General features: G+C 43.9%; 1 protein-coding gene across 2 annotated transcripts in view; it reads left to right on the forward strand.

Annotated features, from left to right (window-relative positions):
* LOC129866779 (transcriptional enhancer factor TEF-1-like) overlaps positions 1–19071 on the forward strand; it is a 48468-nt gene that overhangs the window by 974 nt on the left and 28423 nt on the right. For both annotated transcript variants that reach the window (XM_055939657.1, XM_055939658.1), the window contains exon 3: positions 16582–16836. In XM_055939657.1, the coding sequence (XP_055795632.1) occupies positions 16614–16836 (223 nt within the window). In that variant the 5' untranslated portion in view covers positions 16582–16613. The remainder of the gene's footprint in view (positions 1–16581; positions 16837–19071) is intronic.

A 19071-nucleotide genomic window follows, 5' to 3' on the forward strand; every position in this document is an offset into this window, starting at 1 on the left:
AATGATTCATTCGACTAGGTACAAGTGTGTAATACAGCCTCTAACCCTCCTGTGATTTCATGAGTCCAAGAAGCAAATGAAAATCTTTTGTAATTTGGTTTATGAATGCTATGATAAGTACAGTGTTTCATTTAATTTAATCACCATTCTCTCATCAAAGAAAATATGCCTGCAATTATTCCATGAGCCCATGGATTAGATTGGAAGTTTGTTTTGATCATGAGTAATCCAATTTTAATAACCTGCCTATTTTGAAACAATAATGTGAAACATCTCATCTCAATTAGATAATTAACAGATCTCTTTAGTGAAATACTGACTTGAGTCAAATGTGTTCAAGTATTCAGCTTTACTTGTCTTGAATTTTTCACCCACATTATATGTTATGAAACTGTTTTCAATCTGACCATTGGTATGTCACTAAAGTTAATGTCATTATCACTTTCCTCAAAGTGGACTTAGTTTTTAGATTGAAAATAAAGCTTGAAATAAATATTTTGTCTAGCCAAGAGGGACTTAAACCCGCTTCTGAAATCAGAGGGGTGGGGGGAGGTGCAAAACTCACCAGTTACTTCTGGGAGTGGAGGACTGTGGGTAACTTTGGAAGAGGGGAGGGATGGATGGAGGGAAATAGGGTATTTTATTATCTTTGCTGGGTTCAGGCTGTGAGTATATGGACAGTGGCATAGCGCAGTTTCGCGTGATCGGAAGGTCCGAGCAACAAAAATGTTTATTTTTTTGTATTTTGTTTTGCTGCCATGTGGCAGAGAGAAACATTTGCAGTTTAATAGCTAATCTCATGCTATTTTACAAATTTTTCCATGCGTCTGAGAGAAAATGTTCCAATTTTAAAGCTAATTTCCTGTAATTCTAAATATTTTTTGGGGGGCCCCAACCTCCGGTTGGACCCCAACCCCAAAGGCTTGTGGGCTCCCCTGCCTTGCGTGGGCTGCAGGGATTGTGTGCTACGCCAGTGCGTATGAAACTGTTGAATCACCATGGGCAAACAGTCCTACTCTTCAGTCCGTTGACATCTGGTTTAGTACTTCATGCACCTGTAGAGGGAAAAAAAATGCAAATCCACACGTTTGGTTTTACCCCTCCCTGCTGTGGAAATGTGGACTAACGACCATTTGTTCGGTTGTGTTTGCCCCTCACTGTCTAGGCCAGCCTATTGTTATGCCTGCAACAGGCAGTAGAGGCACCATATGGCTCCTGTGTGCCTAGTCGGTGCTATCCGCTTAATTTAGCTTATCAATGGCATTACAATATGGTAGATTTTTGAGTCGCCAGCTATTTTCTCCTTGTTATTCTGTCTTTGTATAGGGAAAGGGGAACGCCTGACACACCGAAGCATCCACAGCCTTAGAAAGTCACTTGGATAACCTGGCTCCCTAAATTACAGTAGCCTATCTGAATCTATGTTAAATACCTGGACTTTATCCCAAACAACAACATATTAAATTGACATGACTTTTAAGAACCATTGGTCTCGTCAACATGTTATAAAATCAACAGGTGATTTACCTTCTGAATGTGGGAATGATAGGCCTACACTGCTTTGTGTAACAAGAATCTCTCACGATTTCATCTGATTGCAAATCATCCCTCTACTATTCTAAAAGAGATTTTGTCTTAAATGGCCATTTTAAACATTCGAAGTGACCATCTTAACTAAAAGCCATGGAAACTAAATACGTTGTCAGTGGAAACGGTGTATCATTTGGTCCCTTTCTGTCATTCCCGTGTCTTATTCTCAGAGTAGTGAAAATTAATCCTGAGATAGATTGCCTGAGAGAAATATGTCTCATTTCTCTGGCCTGATAAGTTACCTTGTTGTCTGATACTCGCAGGACACAAAATGTGCGGCGGCCACAGAGAAAGGCTGTATTTTGGGAGGGATAGCCAATTCAACAGAAAGTAAATGGAGTGTAAAAGAGAAGAAAGAAAATTCATATGTAATGACATTTGGGAATGGGTTTGTTAGAGCAACAATGCGTGGTGCGGTGGGCTGGTGTGTCACAGCACTGGGGCAGAGGCACGGGGGGCAGGCTTTGTTTGGAGAGTAGGGGAACAATGGGCGTCCTCCAGGGGCATGGCTGCCTGGCTGCAGGAGGGCCGGCCGCTCTGCTGGCCTGTTCTCCGGGCCTCCCTCCGTGCCCTGAGGTAAACCCTGTGTCACAAAGGGAGCGTTTCAGCACGGTCTGCTGCGCCGCACTTTCAGCCGCGCACGGCCCCACAAAGCAGACGATGGGTGCCACCAAAACCGTACAGCTGGCACTCAGCCAGTGACGTCATGGCAGTGCTAGCTGCAGCCGCGGGGAATCTCTGTCTGCCAGCTTCTTCTGGCTGCACTTTGGCCCTGTCCACCAACCATGGGACCACTGTAACTCTAGGGTTAGGACACACAAGACCACAGGGTTAGGAATGTAAAGAGGGTGACAGACAAGGGTGCTTTCATTATCCCTTCAAAATTAGTACCAACAGCCCTCACAACAACAAATGTTGTCCAAATGTAGTTGTCCAAACGCCTCAAGTTGAGGCGTGCCATCTATTTAATCAATGGGATTAAATATATTGCCCCATAAAGCTTTAAAAAAAATTATACCATATTATACCACTTAAATTACTTAAATATACAATAGCTGCATCAGCGATTAACAGCTTTGTAATTCAAACCACCTGACAGCTGAAATGCTATCTTCCTTTTTGTTTTAAGTCTCTCTTTTCCAAAATAAAAATCCTGATAGCTGTTTAGGCTACAGATGATGGGTCCTACGACCGATGTGTCACGACAGCAATATGCAACCCATCCGTCCTTACATGAGTCAGAACCTGAAGCTCAAATAAACCTCCTCAGAGTTCTTGGCCTTAGCTGAAACAGGAAATCCAGGCTCCAACTACTTCCTTTCCCTGGACTGACTACAATACAGTAGTAGTGGCAACATGTACTGATTATACCACAAGAAAATAAAAAATACCTTATAGCAGATAAATTGAGTACAATTGTTGGTTCCTACAATGTTATTTAGCATTTGGCACAATGCTACTACTTTACTTGGATTACTGTGGCCTACTACATCATTGGTTAAGTACTAACAGATAGGTAGCCTAGCGGTTATTAGCGTTGGTCCAGTACCCGAAAGGTCGCTGGTTTGAATCCCTGAGCCGACTACGTGAAACATCTGTCAATGTGTCCTTGAGCAAGGCACTTAACCCTAATTGCTCCTGAAAGTCTGAATAAGAGCATCTGCTAAAATGGGAAATTTAACAGCTATGATACTTCAGTGAATATCTAGGCTCTTTTGACAAAAATATACTTTGCAAGGGGATTTAAATAAAAGATTCCCACCATCACACCCCATCCCCCCATTGGACTTTTGTCTGTAAATAAAAGGTGTCTAACTATTTCAATAGAAGAGAAGGAAAACACAATTTGGGCTAAATTGAGTTTGTACATTTCGTTAGGTGGAGCTGAAACGATCTCTTTGTTGGGTCCTGAGCACCGTGACTGTTTTCTAACAGAGGTTGTATCAGTGTTTAGCCTAGGGACACACAGGGTTCACATCCCCCTTTGAAACCACATGCTCCTATCCTGCGGAGTGTCAAGGAAGGATTATACACTTACACGCAGAAGGCTGCTCTGGAGTTCACACTTCTTGGAGCATGTTGATAATACTCCAACCCAGGCCTGTCTTTCCTGGTAGAGCCTGTTGTTGAGGGAGAGAGTGACGTCCCAGGAAGATGACAGATAACAGAGGGGTCTGACTCAGCAATATAGCCGCCTAAAAGGAAGAATAGGAGTTGCGCTTATAGGAAACACACCAGCAACACAATACCTGGAGGAAGTGGGCCTGCTCACAGATATATGGACAATACATGGGGGAAGCAAAGTCTTTTTGGCTGCTACTACCATGTGTTGCTTAAAGCTGAAAATTGCAGGAGATAGTTTGGAATCCCCGGGCCGACAAGGTAAAAATCTGTTGTTCTGCCCCTGAACAAGGCCGTTAACCCACTGTTCCCCGGTAGGCCGTCATTGTAAATAAGAATTTGTTCTTAACTGACTTGCCTAGTTAAATAAAAATAAATAAATATAGTACAACAGTATTACTGTGGACCCCTTTCCATAGTTCACAGAGACTAGCCTCAATTGAACCAATTGAACCATTGGGAATCTGCACTGGCTGGCAGTCGGACAGCGAACAAAATAGGTGGGAGGGGATGACTTAGGTGGGAGGGGATGACACTGCTGGAGGGGAGACAGACAAACAACAAGCGCCCTCCTGTCTTCCCCATGTAGTGGGACTAGTGAAGTATCCCGGTACTGTAGCTGTCTATCGGGGCCTGAACGCTAACAGAGTTACGCTGCTGCCAGGTTAGCTTGGGTTTACTGATTACTCTTCCTCCAGAGCCTAATAGCTGGACATTGTCAACAGTTCAGAACTGTAGAAGGAGGCCAAAAGAACTAGATGACTAGTGTAGGTACGAGTGGGTCACCTAGTACTGTTGCTTATTACATCTGAATTCGTATCTTATTTTCCCCCAACAAATATTCTGTTTTTTACATAATTCTTTCATGAACCATTCATCAATTAAGTTGTTGCCTGGAAACAGCTACATGTTATTGCTTTAATGCAGTCAAAATTGATTTGTAATTTGTGTGTTGGGTTTGTTTTTATAAAAGAGATGCAGCGCCCCAGTGTTTTGGATCATGATGTAGCAATAAGTAGACCATTCAAATTTCTGGCTTTCCCTACTACACATTTAAAATACTATTGCATCACAAACAAAAATTATTACATTTTTGTGGCATCCGTTTCATCTATTAAAGTGAAATGGTTCAGCACTGTTTGTGATTGTTGGAAAATACAATATGTACATTTTTGAATCAATCTTTATATTGAACACAAAATGAACACAGGATTTCTATTTGATATTTTCGTTCCCAGTTTTCCAGCGTACAATGAATGTATCTGAAGTTGTCACTATTGTGCAGGCCACCTTGAACTGCATTGACTGAACTTGAACTGCATGACTCATCAGGGTAGAATTCAATTTAGCTCTATACAATGGTAGACATCAGACTCCAAAAAGAAGCTACATGCTGTGACTAATAATTGTGAAATTCACTTAAATGGATTCGTCTTCAGAGTGACTGTCAGTAGGTCGTGCATCCTTGCCTTATACTACGGTGGATCCTATATCATGCAGGGTCATAGCTTGAGCCCTTTCTAAAACCCTGGGTCTATCTATCTTTATGTCGCTAATAAGAGCATTTCCATGGCGTTCAGTCAGGGCTTGTGGTATGTAGTAATCTGCTCAGACTTGACTGTTGCATTGACACTGGCATTTCCCCCTCTCACAGCCTGTGATAATTAGCTAGCGTGTTTTTGTATTCAATAGAAACCTCGGAGCACCACTCAGTGACTCTGTGAATAGCCTGGGTCTCAGCCTGTGTCCCTTATTAACAAGTGTGGCAACAGTCCTCTGACACATCAATGACCATGTTACTGCTGTCTTGTTACTGCTGTCTTACAGGACAGAGCCACCTGGTTAGGACTGGGGTTGGTTGGTGCTCTCTGTGGTGTTGAGGCAAAAGCCGAGAGCTGCACCTCTGAGGATGGTGTTGTCATTTGTCATGTCATTTGGAGCTGTGATTGGACTGGAGCCTCATCCAGCCGTGCTCACTAAGGACCAGTCTCTTCTGGTAATGAGGATGTCTCTCTCTGTCTGGTGTTGGGAGAAGGAGTGCACTCATTATGGTTGAATATTTTCCCCGGTATTTTACAAATGTTCCATCCCGAGAATTAATCACTTTTCTCCCCGGTAACCCGGTATTTCCCGCCATAACCGGAAGTGTCGTTCAAAAGCATTATAAAGCATATAAATATCTGGATTTGATTGGAGCTTTGATCAGCATGAACATTCAAACCTGATGCTACCTGAGCTTGATGCGCCATATACAGGGACTTCGGAAAGTATTCAGACCCCTTGACTTTTTCCACATTTTGTTACGTTACAGCCTTGTTCTAAAATGGATTAATCTACACACAATACCCCATAATGACAAAGCGAAAAACGCTTTTTAAACAGAAATACCTTATTTACGTAAGTATTCAGACCCTTTGCTATGAGACTCGAAATTGAGCTCAGGTGCATCCTGTTTCCTTTGATCATCCTTGAGATGTTTCTAGAACTTGATTGACGTCCACCTGTAGTAAATTCAATTGATTGGACATGATTTGGAAAGGCACACAACTGTCTATATAATGTCCCACAGTTGACAGTGCATGTCAGAGCAAAAACCAAGCCATGAGGTCAAAGGAATTGTAGATCTGGGGAAGGGTACCAAAAAATGTCTGCAGCAAAAACACAATGGCCTCCATTATTATAATTTTAATTTTATTTAACTAGGCAAGTCTGTTTTCAATGACGGCCTACCAGAAGGCCAAAGGCCTCCTGCGGAGACAGGGGCTGGGATTAAAAATACAAAATAAAAAAATATATATAGGACAAAACACACATCACAACAAGAGAGACACCACAACACTACATAAAGAGAGACCTAAGGCGACAACATAGCATGGCAGCAACACATGAAAACAACATGGTAGCAGCACAACATGGCAGCAGCACAACATGGTAACAGCACAAAACATGGTACAAACATTATTGGGCACAGACCACAGCACAAAGGGCAAGAAGGTAGAGACAACAATACATCACGCAAAGCAGCCACAACTGTCAGTAAGAGTGTCAATGATTGAGTCTTTGAGATAAAACTGTCCAGTTTGAGTGTTTTTTGCAGCTCGTTCCAGTCGCTAGCCGCAGCGAACTGAAAAGAGGAGCAACCCAGGGATGTGTGTGCTTTCGGGACCTTTAACAGAATGTGACTGGCAGAATGGGTGTTGTATGTGGAGGATGAGGGCTTCTTAAATGGAAAAAGTTTGGAACCACCAGAACTCTCCATACAGCTGGCCGCCCGGCCAAACTGAGCAATCAGGGGAGAAGGGCCTTGGTCACATGCGCTGAATACAACAGGTGAAATGCTTACTTACGAGCCCCTACCCAACAATGCAGTTAACATAATAAAAATAAGAATAAGAAATAAAAAGTAACAAGTAATTAAAGAGCAGCAGTAAAATAATAGCGGGACTATATACAGGGGGAACTGGTAAAGAGTCAATGTGCGGGGGCACCGGTTAGTCGAGGTAATATAGGTAGAGTTATTCAGGGAGGTGACCAAGAACACGATGGTCACTCTGACAGAGCTCTAGAATTCCTCTGTGGAGATGGGAGAACCTTCCAGAAGGACAACCATCTCTGCAGCACACCACCAATCAGGCCTTTCTAGTAGAGTGGGCAGATGGAAGCCACTCCTCAGTTAAAGGCACATGACAGCCCGCTTGGAGCTTGCAAAAGGCACCTAAATACTCTCAGACCATGAGAAACAAGATTCTCTGGTCTGATGAAACCTAGATTGAAGTCTTTGGCCTAATTGCCAAGTGTCACTTCTGGAGGAAACCTGGCACCATCCCTAAGGTGAAGCATTGTGGCGGCAGCATCATGCTGTGGGGATGTTTTTCAGCAGCAGGGACTGGGAGACTTGTCAGGATCGAGGGAAAGATGAATGGAGCAAAGTATAGAGAGATCCTTAATGAAAACCTGCTCCAGAGCGCTCAGGACCTCAGACTGGGGTGAAGGTTCACATTCCAACAGGACAATGACCTTAAGCACACAGCCAAGACAACACAGGAGTGGCTTCGGGACAAGTCTCTGAATGTCCTTGAGTGGCCCAGCCAGAGCCTGGACTTGAACCCGATCGAACATCTCTGGAGAAACCTGAAAATAGCTGTCAGCAACACTACCCATCCAACCTGACAGCGCTTGAGAGGATCTGCATAGAAGAATGGGAGAAACTGCCCAAATACAGGTGTGCCAAGCTTGTAGCGTCATCCCCGAGAAGACTTGAGGCTGTAATCCCTGCCAAAGGTGCTCCAACAAAGCACTGAGTAAAGGGTCTGAATAATTATGTAAATGTGATATTTCATTTTTTAAATTTATTTTGTATTAGCAAAAATGTCTAAAAACCTGTTTTTGCTTATTCATTATGGGTTATTGTGTGTAGATTGATGAGGGGGAAAAAATGATTGTATCAATTTTAGAATAAGGCAGTTACGTAACAAAATGTGGAAAAAGTCAAGGGGTCTGAATACTTTCCCGAAGGCAGTGTATTAAAAATTCATTTTATGAGCCCTACATTAATGACATTTAATGAGCCCCAGTCCCGAAAGGCCCAAATGATTGTGCCGTTATCCATTACTGTCACGTTCCTGACCTGTTTTCTCTTGTTTTGTTATTGGTCAGGGCGTGAGCTGGGTGGGCATTTCTATGTGTTGTGTTTCTATGTTGGGTTAAAGGGTTGCCTGGTATGGCTCTCAATTAGAGGCAGGTGTTTGGCATTTCCTCTGATTGAGAGTCATATTAAGGTAGGTTGTTCTCACTGTTTGTTTGTGGGTGATTGTCGCTGTGTCTGTGTCTGCACCACACGGGACTGTAGCGTTTGTTCGTTCGTTTGTCATAGTCTGTACCTGTTCCTACGTGCTTCGTGTTTTATGTAAGTACTCATGGTTTAGGTCAGTCTACATTCGTTTTTTTTGTTATTTTGTAATCCTTCCCAGTGTTTGTTTTCGTGTTTTGTCGTTTACCTTAATAAATTCATTATGTCAACATACCTCGCTGCGAATTGGTCCACCGATCCTTCTCTCCTCGTCCGAGGAGGAGGAGGAAGACGACAGCTGTAACAATTACATATTGAATATAGGCACATTACGTCCGACAGAATAACATAATGTAGCCAGCTATGCTCTCTTGGGTAAATAAATGAAACTAGCTCCAGTAGGCTAATCTATATTACTGTATTGTATTGTATTATACTGTATGTGCCAGCAGCATACCACCCTGCATACCACTACTGGCTTGCTTCTGAAGCTAAGCAGGGTTGGTCCTGGTCAGGCCCTGGATGGGAGACCAGATGCTGCTGGAAGTGGTGTTGGAGGGCCAGTAGGAGGCACTCTTTCATCTGGTCTAAAAAATATCCCAATGCCCCAGGGCAGTGATTGGGGACACTGCCCTGTGTAGGGTGCCGTCTTTCGGATGGGACGTTAAACGGGTGTCCTGACTCTCTGAGGTCATTAAAGATCCCATGGCACTTATCGTAAGAGTAGGGGTATTAACCCCGGTGTCCTGGCTAAATTCCCAATCTGGCCCTCAAACCATCATGGTCACCTAATAATCCCCAGTTTACAATTGGCTCATTCATCCCCCTCCTCTCCCCTGTAACTATTCCCCAGGTCGTTGCTGCAAATGAGAACGTGTTCTCAGTCAACTTACCTGGTAAAATAACGGTAAAATAAATAAAATAAAATTATATGGACTGGAATTACACACATCATTCAAACTATGATAAAACAGAAGAGAGCATCCACATTTGGTGCAGCACAAGTAGGCTAGCAAATTTGATTTTAATTTTGAAATAATATAGGACTAGAATTAGATGCAGAAGGCTTTCATTTCTCTTCACGAAGATTGAATGGTTATGGGTCTGAATAAATAACTGCTATAGCGTACCGCCATCGCACGTTCGCTCTTCTTTCAAACTACCCGTGATTTCTACTGGCTGCTGTATTTAACATTCAGCAACAAAGAGCTTGCGTGTTACGGCCGTTGCTGGAAGAAGACCAAGGTGCAGCGTTGTGAGCGTACATTTTCCTTTTTATTTCAAAATATTGCCAACAAAACAACAAACGAAAAACAACCGTGAAGCTTACAGGGCATTAGTGCCACAAACGAAGTTAACTACCCACAACGAAAGGAGGGAAAAAGGGCTACCTAAGTATGGTTCCCAATCAGAGACAACGATAGACAGCTGTCCCTGATTGAGAACCATACCCGGCCAAAACATAGAAACACAAAATCATAGAAAACAAAACATAGAATGCCCACCCCAAATCAGACCCTGACCAAACCAAATAGAGACATAAAAAGGCTTTCTGAGGTCAGGGCGTGACATTGCGTCCCTCTTCCAATAGTCTATTGGTATAAGAAATGCAAAAAAAATGATGTCCAGCAAGCTATTCTAGTCTATCATTTCCTGCATGGGACTCCAAGAGCTAAGGAGTGTTTTTTTAAGGAGAGTCCAGCAGAACACAGGTGTTTGCATATTATGCAAGAGACAGAGGCTACAAGTTAGAAGCTTATTATACATAACCCATCATTAATTAGCTAAATGTAAGGCTAATACTGTATTTAATGTATTACCTGAAAGAGGTAGGCTAGGGCATGTAAATATAGGGCTAAATATCAATCTAGAACAGGATGATCTATTTTGGATACAATTTGAATGGAGTTGATGGAGAGAGAAAGACTGTGAGAGAGTGCTCGCACGTGCATTGATTCAAAGCAATTTGAGTGATAGGCTGTTTTAAAACTCTGCAGCTGCAATGAAAAGTTTTTGATTTACAATGAAAAAACAAGGTGACCCCCGAAAGCCAGATGGAGATGGGTAAATTAGACGCGCATTCGATCTTAATATTACTGTAGCATAGTCTACGCTGCAATGTAGGCCTACCTGTCACAAGAAAAAAAGCTACCATGGTGAGATGATAGGTCTACACATGCATTGTGAACTGCGCTCCTTACTGAGATGGGTTAACAGTTCATATACATTTTTTATTATAACTTACCGGTTTCTTTTAGTTATTTATCCCGTGAAAAGGGAGTGATTTTCTCTGTAACCGGGTTCCTGCCATTCAACCCTAATGCTCAAATGTTTTTTTTGTTTTTTTTTGTGCATAGGATTAGGTCCCAAAACTTGCTATGAATGTATGTAATGTACCTCTAATTACATAAAATCCACAGACTGCATAGCGAATTTAAATGTCGAGGCAGCATTTCAGAAATATTCTAGATTTTTCATGCTCTCCATTTTTACAATTATGAAGGCGACAAAGGAGGTGCAAATGTTAATGCCATAGTAGGGCAGTAAATAGACCCGTTCAGGTGGAGGGACATTGAAATAATGTCATTATGCTGAGGCCTATCCTGAGAGATAAAGGAGCCATGTCTCACTTAGCCCAATGCTGAAATGACAAACGGAAAAAGATGGGCACACTCTTTCACTGATGCATCGTGCTATTGAAATGCAAAGAGATATCTGACAGAGACAGGCATGAAAGGAGGCGTTGTCAGCCTTTGAATTTGAATTTCCAGCCTTATAGACTCATAAACTAATAGCAGGGCTTAAGTAATTCATGCTATCAGTAGAAATGAACTGAACAGCAGGGGATAAAAGCCTTTTTTACTCAGCGATTTGCTTGTAAGATGTTGGAAAAGATCTAAGAACATCATTTGATGGTTGCCTCTTGTAGATAATTAATCCTTTTGTATTAAATCTGTACTTATTCATACAGGTCTCATTTCATAATTACAAAATGCATAATTGTATTATGAATGGCCTTGTTAGTGCAGTTGTCAGAAATCTGTTCAGGCTTTGTAACTGGCGTCTTTGTGTGCTTATATGGTTACCTCCGAGTCCAGCTTTTGTTTAATGGTCAGGTTAATAGAGAAAAATCCCATGATACATCTCTCTCTCTTTGTAGGTTTCAGGCATGGCCATATCCATTTAGTAGTGTTGTGTGAAGGTGTTTTCACATTGCCCCTGTGGGGAACAGATTTCCTAGACATGGCAGAAGATTGGATGCCAGGGAGGTTCTGGTAAAACACAGTGTTTTGTGTTTTGGCTGCATTTTAGACGGACACAGCTTCCAAGAGATAGAGAACATGCCCACGAGGCAGAGGGGCAGAGGACCATGCTGCTGCTTGTGTTCACTGTTACAGTGATAACATGGTCAACCCCCTACCAACACAACCCCCTGGTGATGGAAGCGCTCATATATACATATCATTACATTTCATTACGACACACTGTCTGCTCGGCCTCCCTATTTCCCTCCCTGCAGCGATGCACATTGCAAACACAGAGGTAGCCCCAAAAGAGCTGGAATTAGAGTAGGCGAGAGAGAGAGAGAGAGAGAGAGAGAGAGAGAGAGAGAGAGAGAGAGAGAGAGAGAGAGAGAGAGAGAGAGAGAGAGGAGAGAGAGAGAGAGAGAGAGAGAGAGAGAGAGAGAGAAGAGAGAGAGAGAGAGAGAGAGAGAGAGAGAGAGAGAGAGAGAGAGAGAGAGAGAGAGAGAGAGAGAGAGAGAGAGAGAGAGAGAGAGAGAGAGAGAGAGAGAGAGAGAGAGAGAGGAGAGGAGAGAGAGAGAGAGAGAGAGAGAGAGAGAGAGAGAGAGAGAGAGAGAGATGGATGGATGCCTGGATGCCTGGTGTGAATGTATGCCCCCTGTTTCTGTGGAATCGCATTCATGCCATGGCGTTTATTTGGAAGGCTGTCCCTGCCTGGAGGATGAAGTGCAGTGTAAGTGTAGCCACAGTATATTGTTGCATGACTAATCTCCCTCTCCCATCTGCCACTGGGGCCTCGGACAAGCGGCCCCACTCCAGCATCTAGCACGGCCATATTGCACCAATCACAACATTCTGGCTCCCCTTGCCCCTCCCTCCCTTCTCCTCTACATTACTACAGAATCAGTGGAGCAGAGAGGCTGCTTGAGCTGAGACATTGCCCCGCATTGTACACAATGGCATAACCTCACGGAGCAACCATGTCCAAACATCAGATCCAAATGAGTAAATCCAGATGATCTTCTTATTGTTTGTTTTTTTGTCATTGAAATAAGTCAAGCATTTATACACTCGTCTACTATGTTATTGACAAAAAAAAAGGTACATTGATAAATAATAAATGTATCAGGCTTATTATTAAAACTCACCCTTTTGTTGCTCATAAAAAGCATATTTGATGTATGCTAGAAATCAGGTTACCAGTTTGATGAAATAGTGCCTAAGTATTGCTTCCAGATTCCTCTTTAATTTTGCAGCAGGTTTACATAATTGGGAAATGGGAATAAGGGGGGGGGGGGGGGGGGGGGGGGGTAAATGTATTTGTCTGCAAAGCCTTTTGTGATGTGGTTTGTATCGGGGTGCTTTAATCTTTCCCAGCGGCCCACTCTGACAGGAAATAATCAAGGCTCTGGATGCAGATTAGGGAGGTGATACATTTAAACTCAACAGATGAGTTAATTATGCAGTTTTCACTGCAGTGGCTACGCTGATAGGATTCTGCTCTTTGCCAATTCAACACCACAATGCTAATCTGGAGGGATTTTCCTATTATCTCTACAGGGATCCAGAAAACATCCCCGTGTTACACATGTCCCACGCAAATTCTCATTTTCCTCCTGAGTACCAAATGCATGTTGCTCATATGCTCTACAAAACGGATTGAACAACATATAGGCAGTCATCACTGTCTGTGCCTAAATGTCTATTTGTTGAACTTTGGTGGACACTCTCAGTGCTGTAATATGTAGGTCTATGGTTGCCACACATGTCAGTACGGTTCAGTAAGTGCCACATATGCATGTGGCTGTGCCACGGGAAGAGCTTCATATTTCATCACGTTAGGTGCGGTGAGCCTCTTTCTACTTCCTAGAGAGATAGGTTCTGTGAACGCCACTTGTGGGAGTGTGGAGGAAAACCTCAGCGCCACAGATATCCTGCTGGGCAGTGGCAATTATAGTAGCTAGGCATCTCCAAAAACACTTCTGAGTGTCACTGTTGTCTTCGCCGTGAATCCATCTGCTGACAGATTCTGGAACGCCAGAGTCCCTTTTTGTAAACATTATTTTTTTGTTTGCCTTAAAACTAAATCTGCCCCAATTATCTCTGCCATCTACTCCTCCAATCATGCTACACTGTCTCAAATCATGCTACTATGTCTCAAATCATGCTACTATGTCTCAAATCATGCTCCTATGTCTCGAGTCATGCTCCTATGTCTCGAATCATGCTACTTTGTCTCAAATCATGCTACTATGTCTCGAATCATGCTACTCTGTCTCAAATCATGCTACTATGTCTCGACTCATGCTACTATGTTTCAAATCATGCTACTCTGTCTCAAATCATGCTACTCTGTCTCAAATCATGCTACTCTGTCTCAAATCATGCTACTATGTCTCGAATCATGCTACTCTGTCTCAAATCATGCTACTCTGTCTCAAATCATGCTACTATGTCTCGAATCATGCTACTATGTCTCGAATCATGCTACTCTGTCTCAAATCATGCTACTCTGTCTCGAATCATGCTACTCTGTCTCAAATCATGCTACTCTGTCTCAAGTCATGCTACTATGTGTCAAATCATGCTACTATGTGTCGAATCATGCTACTCTGTCTCAAATCATGCTACTCTGTTTCAAATCATGCTACTATGTCTTAAATCATTCTACTCTGTCTCAAATCATGCTACTCTGTTTCAAATCATGCTACTATGTCTCGAATCATGCTACTATGTCTCAAATCATGCTCCTATGTCTCGAGTCATGCTCCTATGTCTCGAATCATGCTACTTTGTCTCAAATCATGCTACTATGTCTCGAATCATGCTACTCTGTCTCAAATCATGCTACTATGTCTCGACTCATGCTACTCTGTCTCAAATCATGCTACTCTGTCTCAAATCATGCTACTCTGTCTCAAATCATGCTACTCTGTCTCAAATCATGCTACTCTGTCTCAAATCATGCTACTCTGTCTCAAATCATGCTACTATGTCTCGAATCATGCTACTCTGTCTCAAATCATGCTACTCTGTCTCGAATCATGCTACTATGTCTCGAATCATGCTACTCTGTCTCGAATCATGCTACTCTGTCTCAAATCATGCTACTCTGTCTCAAATCATGCTACTCTGTCTCAAATCATGCTACTCTGTCTCAAATCAGGCTACTATGTCTCGAATCATGCTACTATGTCTCGAATCATGCTACTCTGTCTCAAATCATGCTACTCTGTCTCAAATCATGCTTCTATGTGTCAAATCATGCTACTATGTCTCAAATCATGCTACTCTGTCTCAAATCATGCTACTCTGTCTCAAATCATGCTTCTATGTGTCAAATCATGCTACTATGTCTCAAATCATGCTACTATGTCTCAAATCATGCTACTCTGTCTCAAATCATGCTACTCTGTCTCGAATCATGCTACTATGTCGAACTAATTGAAGGAGAAAGTATTTTACATGAAGAAGCTGATTGAAGCCAAATTCATTCAAATTTGAATTACTCCTTTCTCCCTTCTGATAACCCACATTTATCAGCATGCTGTTAGTGATTACTAACTCAGTTCATAAATCAGTCGGGGAGAGTCATTTAGTGGTTGGAATGGAACGTTTCCCCCCCACCAATAGCAGTAGTTAGTTGTGCAATGTCAGCACTCAGCACACAAAAACCAAATTCAGTCAAAGCTACGCTTACTCTGTGGCAGATTCTTTACCAGCAGCCCCCACCCCTGTCAACCACACACACACACACACACACACACACACACACACACACACACACACACACACACACACACACACACACACACACACACACACACACACAGAGAGACACACAGACACACAGAGAGACAGATCCTCCAGTGTACTGACATTCTAGAGGAAACATATGCTGCTAGTCGCTCTTTACAACAAAGCGTGCTCCATGAATAGGATCTTGTTTGAGAGGAAGGAGTTGCTGCCCGGCAACTGGATGGGGAGGGGGGAGGGGGGGGGGCAGCTGTGCGGCCATCTCCACAAAGCCATGGGGAATAAAGTATATTCCAGCTGTACACTTTCTCTATAGGAAACGTTCTACTTGTTGGGGTGGGACGTCGTTTACGAAACTTAGGCGACGAAGTAGCTGTGTTTAGACGCGGAAGTGACAATGTCGTTTTTGAATGGGATATTGTGAACATAGACTCGTATTTCGGGAGCTCCACGAAGCCTTTGTACGCCGATTCCCCCTATATGAACCCCAGCCATATCGAAGAGCTTGGTGACAGACTGCCTTTGAGTAGTGACTGACTATGATACTGGTTTCCAAGTAGATGGCAGCTGGTGTGGATGAATGCTACCCAAGGCCTCTCTTCTATTCGCTCTCGGCTTGTGGCTTCCTTCTACCATGTTCTTTTATAGCATTTGTATTGTATCTGGATGTTTGTTTTGGGATTGGATCACATTCTCTCACCAGGTGTATACAGCATTAACGATCTGTCCTGCTATACAATGTCTTGTTAGGCTGAGGAGAAATGTTGATAGGAATAATCCTCATGCCTAGGTCCTGGCGACAGTTTGAATGTTCTCAAACTTAGCACTTGTGTAAAAACGACAAGCAGGCATCGGCCTGCCAACTCTCTGGACAAACATAGCGGTAGTTTCACCTCGTTGTCTCGCTTGTGTTCGCTCCCTTCCCGTGCTCTGCTGCTACCGCCGCTGCCCAGGCCAGAGTGAACCAGGTCTGTGCCTCTCAGTTTTGTGCTGCGCTCTGTGGTGGTGCTGGAGGCAGCTGGTTTACACTCTGCTCTGTAACTGACTAACTGGCTGTTTGTTTATTCCGCTGCTGGTCTCCAGGTTTCTCCCCCCAGTGTGATCCAGGCCTGGGCATGGACGAGCGCAGCGCCACTATGGACCCCAGCAGTTGGAGCGGCAGCGAAAGCCCCGCAGATGACATGGAGAGGATGAGCGACGGGGCCGAGAAGGGCATGGACGGGGACCCCGAGGGGGTGTGGAGCCCCGACATCGACCAGAGCTTCCAGGAGGCGCTGGCTATCTACCCGCCCTGTGGGCGGAGGAAGATCATCCTCTCAGACGAGGGCAAGATGTACGGTAAGTACAGAGGAAGCAGGAGGAGAAGAACTCCAAGAAAGGCTCCAGTTAGTTAGAACTGGGCTATTGTTCACAGAAGCGGACGAAGTGGGGGGAATATTTATTTAGAATTATTAGAAACAACACATACAACTCTCACGGTGAGTTAGTGAGGGTTGTGAGAGTGGTGAGTTAGTAAGAGTGGTGAGTTAGTGACCAGTGAGTCTGCTGGAGTGCTGTGGGAGGGAGGGAGGCAGAGGTTTAGAACTAAAGCCAGTGTGAACCATTAGTGAGGAGCAGATGGTCGTGTGGCTGCCACCAGCTGCGCCGTACACTCTCCCCCCTCCCCCCTACCCTCTTCCTCACTCACTCACTCACTCACTCACTCACTCACTCACTCACTCACACACACACATACACACACACACACAGTCCCTCACCCTCCCTCTCTTCTTGGGCTTGGCTGGTGATGTTGGGAGAGGGGGGGGACACCCCCCTCCTTATCTGAGTGTCATAGTTGCTCACAGCACACAACACAACATCCAATGAAAGTAGAGGTGAACTCCCCCCTCTCAAACATGACCAGTGTCTGCTCTCGTGCGACCTCACTGACCAAGCTCACAGTCTGTATAAAATCTCAGGCCTCTTACCGAGTCAGAAAACTGATGTAAGAAAGATATTATATACAGAAACTAGAAAACCATTTTCGAGTCGTATGTAACAGCACTGTGGCACTTTGTGAACTTATAGTGAACTTTTGCTGGTTATAAGTGTGTATACTTCTATATGTTGTTGTATGTCTTCAGGTTGTTTCTGAGACTCTTGACACACAAATAAGACCATCTACAATGTTTGAGTTTGTGTTTATTGAATATCGCCCTGACTAGATCAATCTCTGTCTGAGCGTGTTGACAGACGTGTTATCTCTGCTTGGTTGTGATGTATTGAGTGGCATCAGCACAGGGTCGGTCAGAGGTCCTCAGTATTTTAACATGTTCCAGACTCAGCTGCTTGTTTCTTTACCTTCTCTAGAACATAGCAATGATCCCTCTGGGATTTTACTCAAAAACCACTTAAAGACCTGATTCTGTAGGTTTGACACTAACACACATCCATCAGCCAGAAACTGGGCCTTGTGCATTTTGTCATTGTAGTATTCGAATGTATTACAAATCGCTACGCGTTACTCATGGATGGGATCTGCATGTCAGCGTATCAGGTAGGGAGGACAAAAGAGGGGGTTGCGAGGCATGGGGAGTTGGAGTAATGAGCAGTGATTACTGGAACTGTGGAAGAACTCACTCCAACCTCTCTTCCCAGCCGTGGATCCACTGGGTCCTAGTGCTTGAACTGTGACTCATTGTGGACTCATGTAGCCTGCAGCACAACCTAATATCTCCCTTGTCTACAATTAATATCCTCCACATAGAAGACCATGGATTTGCCTTTACAAAACACACCGATCCTGTTGGCCACCACTGTGCTGCGGGCCCCTCCGTCTCATCCCAGAGCTGATGAGACACAGATAGAGAGGGGGTCCAGGCTGATTAAGTGGGCTGATTGCTAGAAATACAATTGTTTGCATTAGTTAGCACTGGAACCACACAGATGGCCTGGATTCAATAACAACTTAATTTGCTGTCCGCTCGGGTCGCATCCTGACCAGACGACAGACAGTAGCTGATCTTTCACAATGTGAGACGGCGTTGGCATCTGAGAGACTGGAGGAACGACGCAGAGCGACCTGGATTAGTCACTAGAGGAGGCGGAGTGAGGCAAGAGCAAGGCTCAGGTCCTCCTGAGTGGCCCTCTTCAGCCCTCTGCTCCCTCCACTCAATGCAGTTAATTAGCAACTGTCTCTATAGCAACTGCCTATTGCCTCTAAACAATGTCTATTTTTCCTGTTGCAGCGGAGCTTATCTCAGTGTTTACCTGTGGGGCTCTCGGGTGCGTTGAGTCTCAGTGGGGCCTGGCACGGTGCCCAGCCTGGCCTGGGGGGGGATGACTGGGGTTGGGGAGAGGCTCTTTCCTCTTTGTGGAGCGCCAGCTGCTCTACAGGAACTAGATTGAGCAGGTGGAAGGAAGGAACACGACCTCAGCCCGGCACCAGAAAAGCCCACGTACTGACTGATCACAAAACGTACGATTCCTTGATGTTTCTCTTTAATGTCTCAATGAAGTTATCAACCACTTTTCACTTCTTTTATCCGAGCGATAGATTCGAGAGAGAAATCAGTGTTTTTTTAAATGGTATTG

This window comes from Salvelinus fontinalis, chromosome 12, assembly GCF_029448725.1.
Source record: "Salvelinus fontinalis isolate EN_2023a chromosome 12, ASM2944872v1, whole genome shotgun sequence".
Taxonomy (NCBI): Eukaryota; Metazoa; Chordata; class Actinopteri; order Salmoniformes; family Salmonidae; genus Salvelinus; species Salvelinus fontinalis.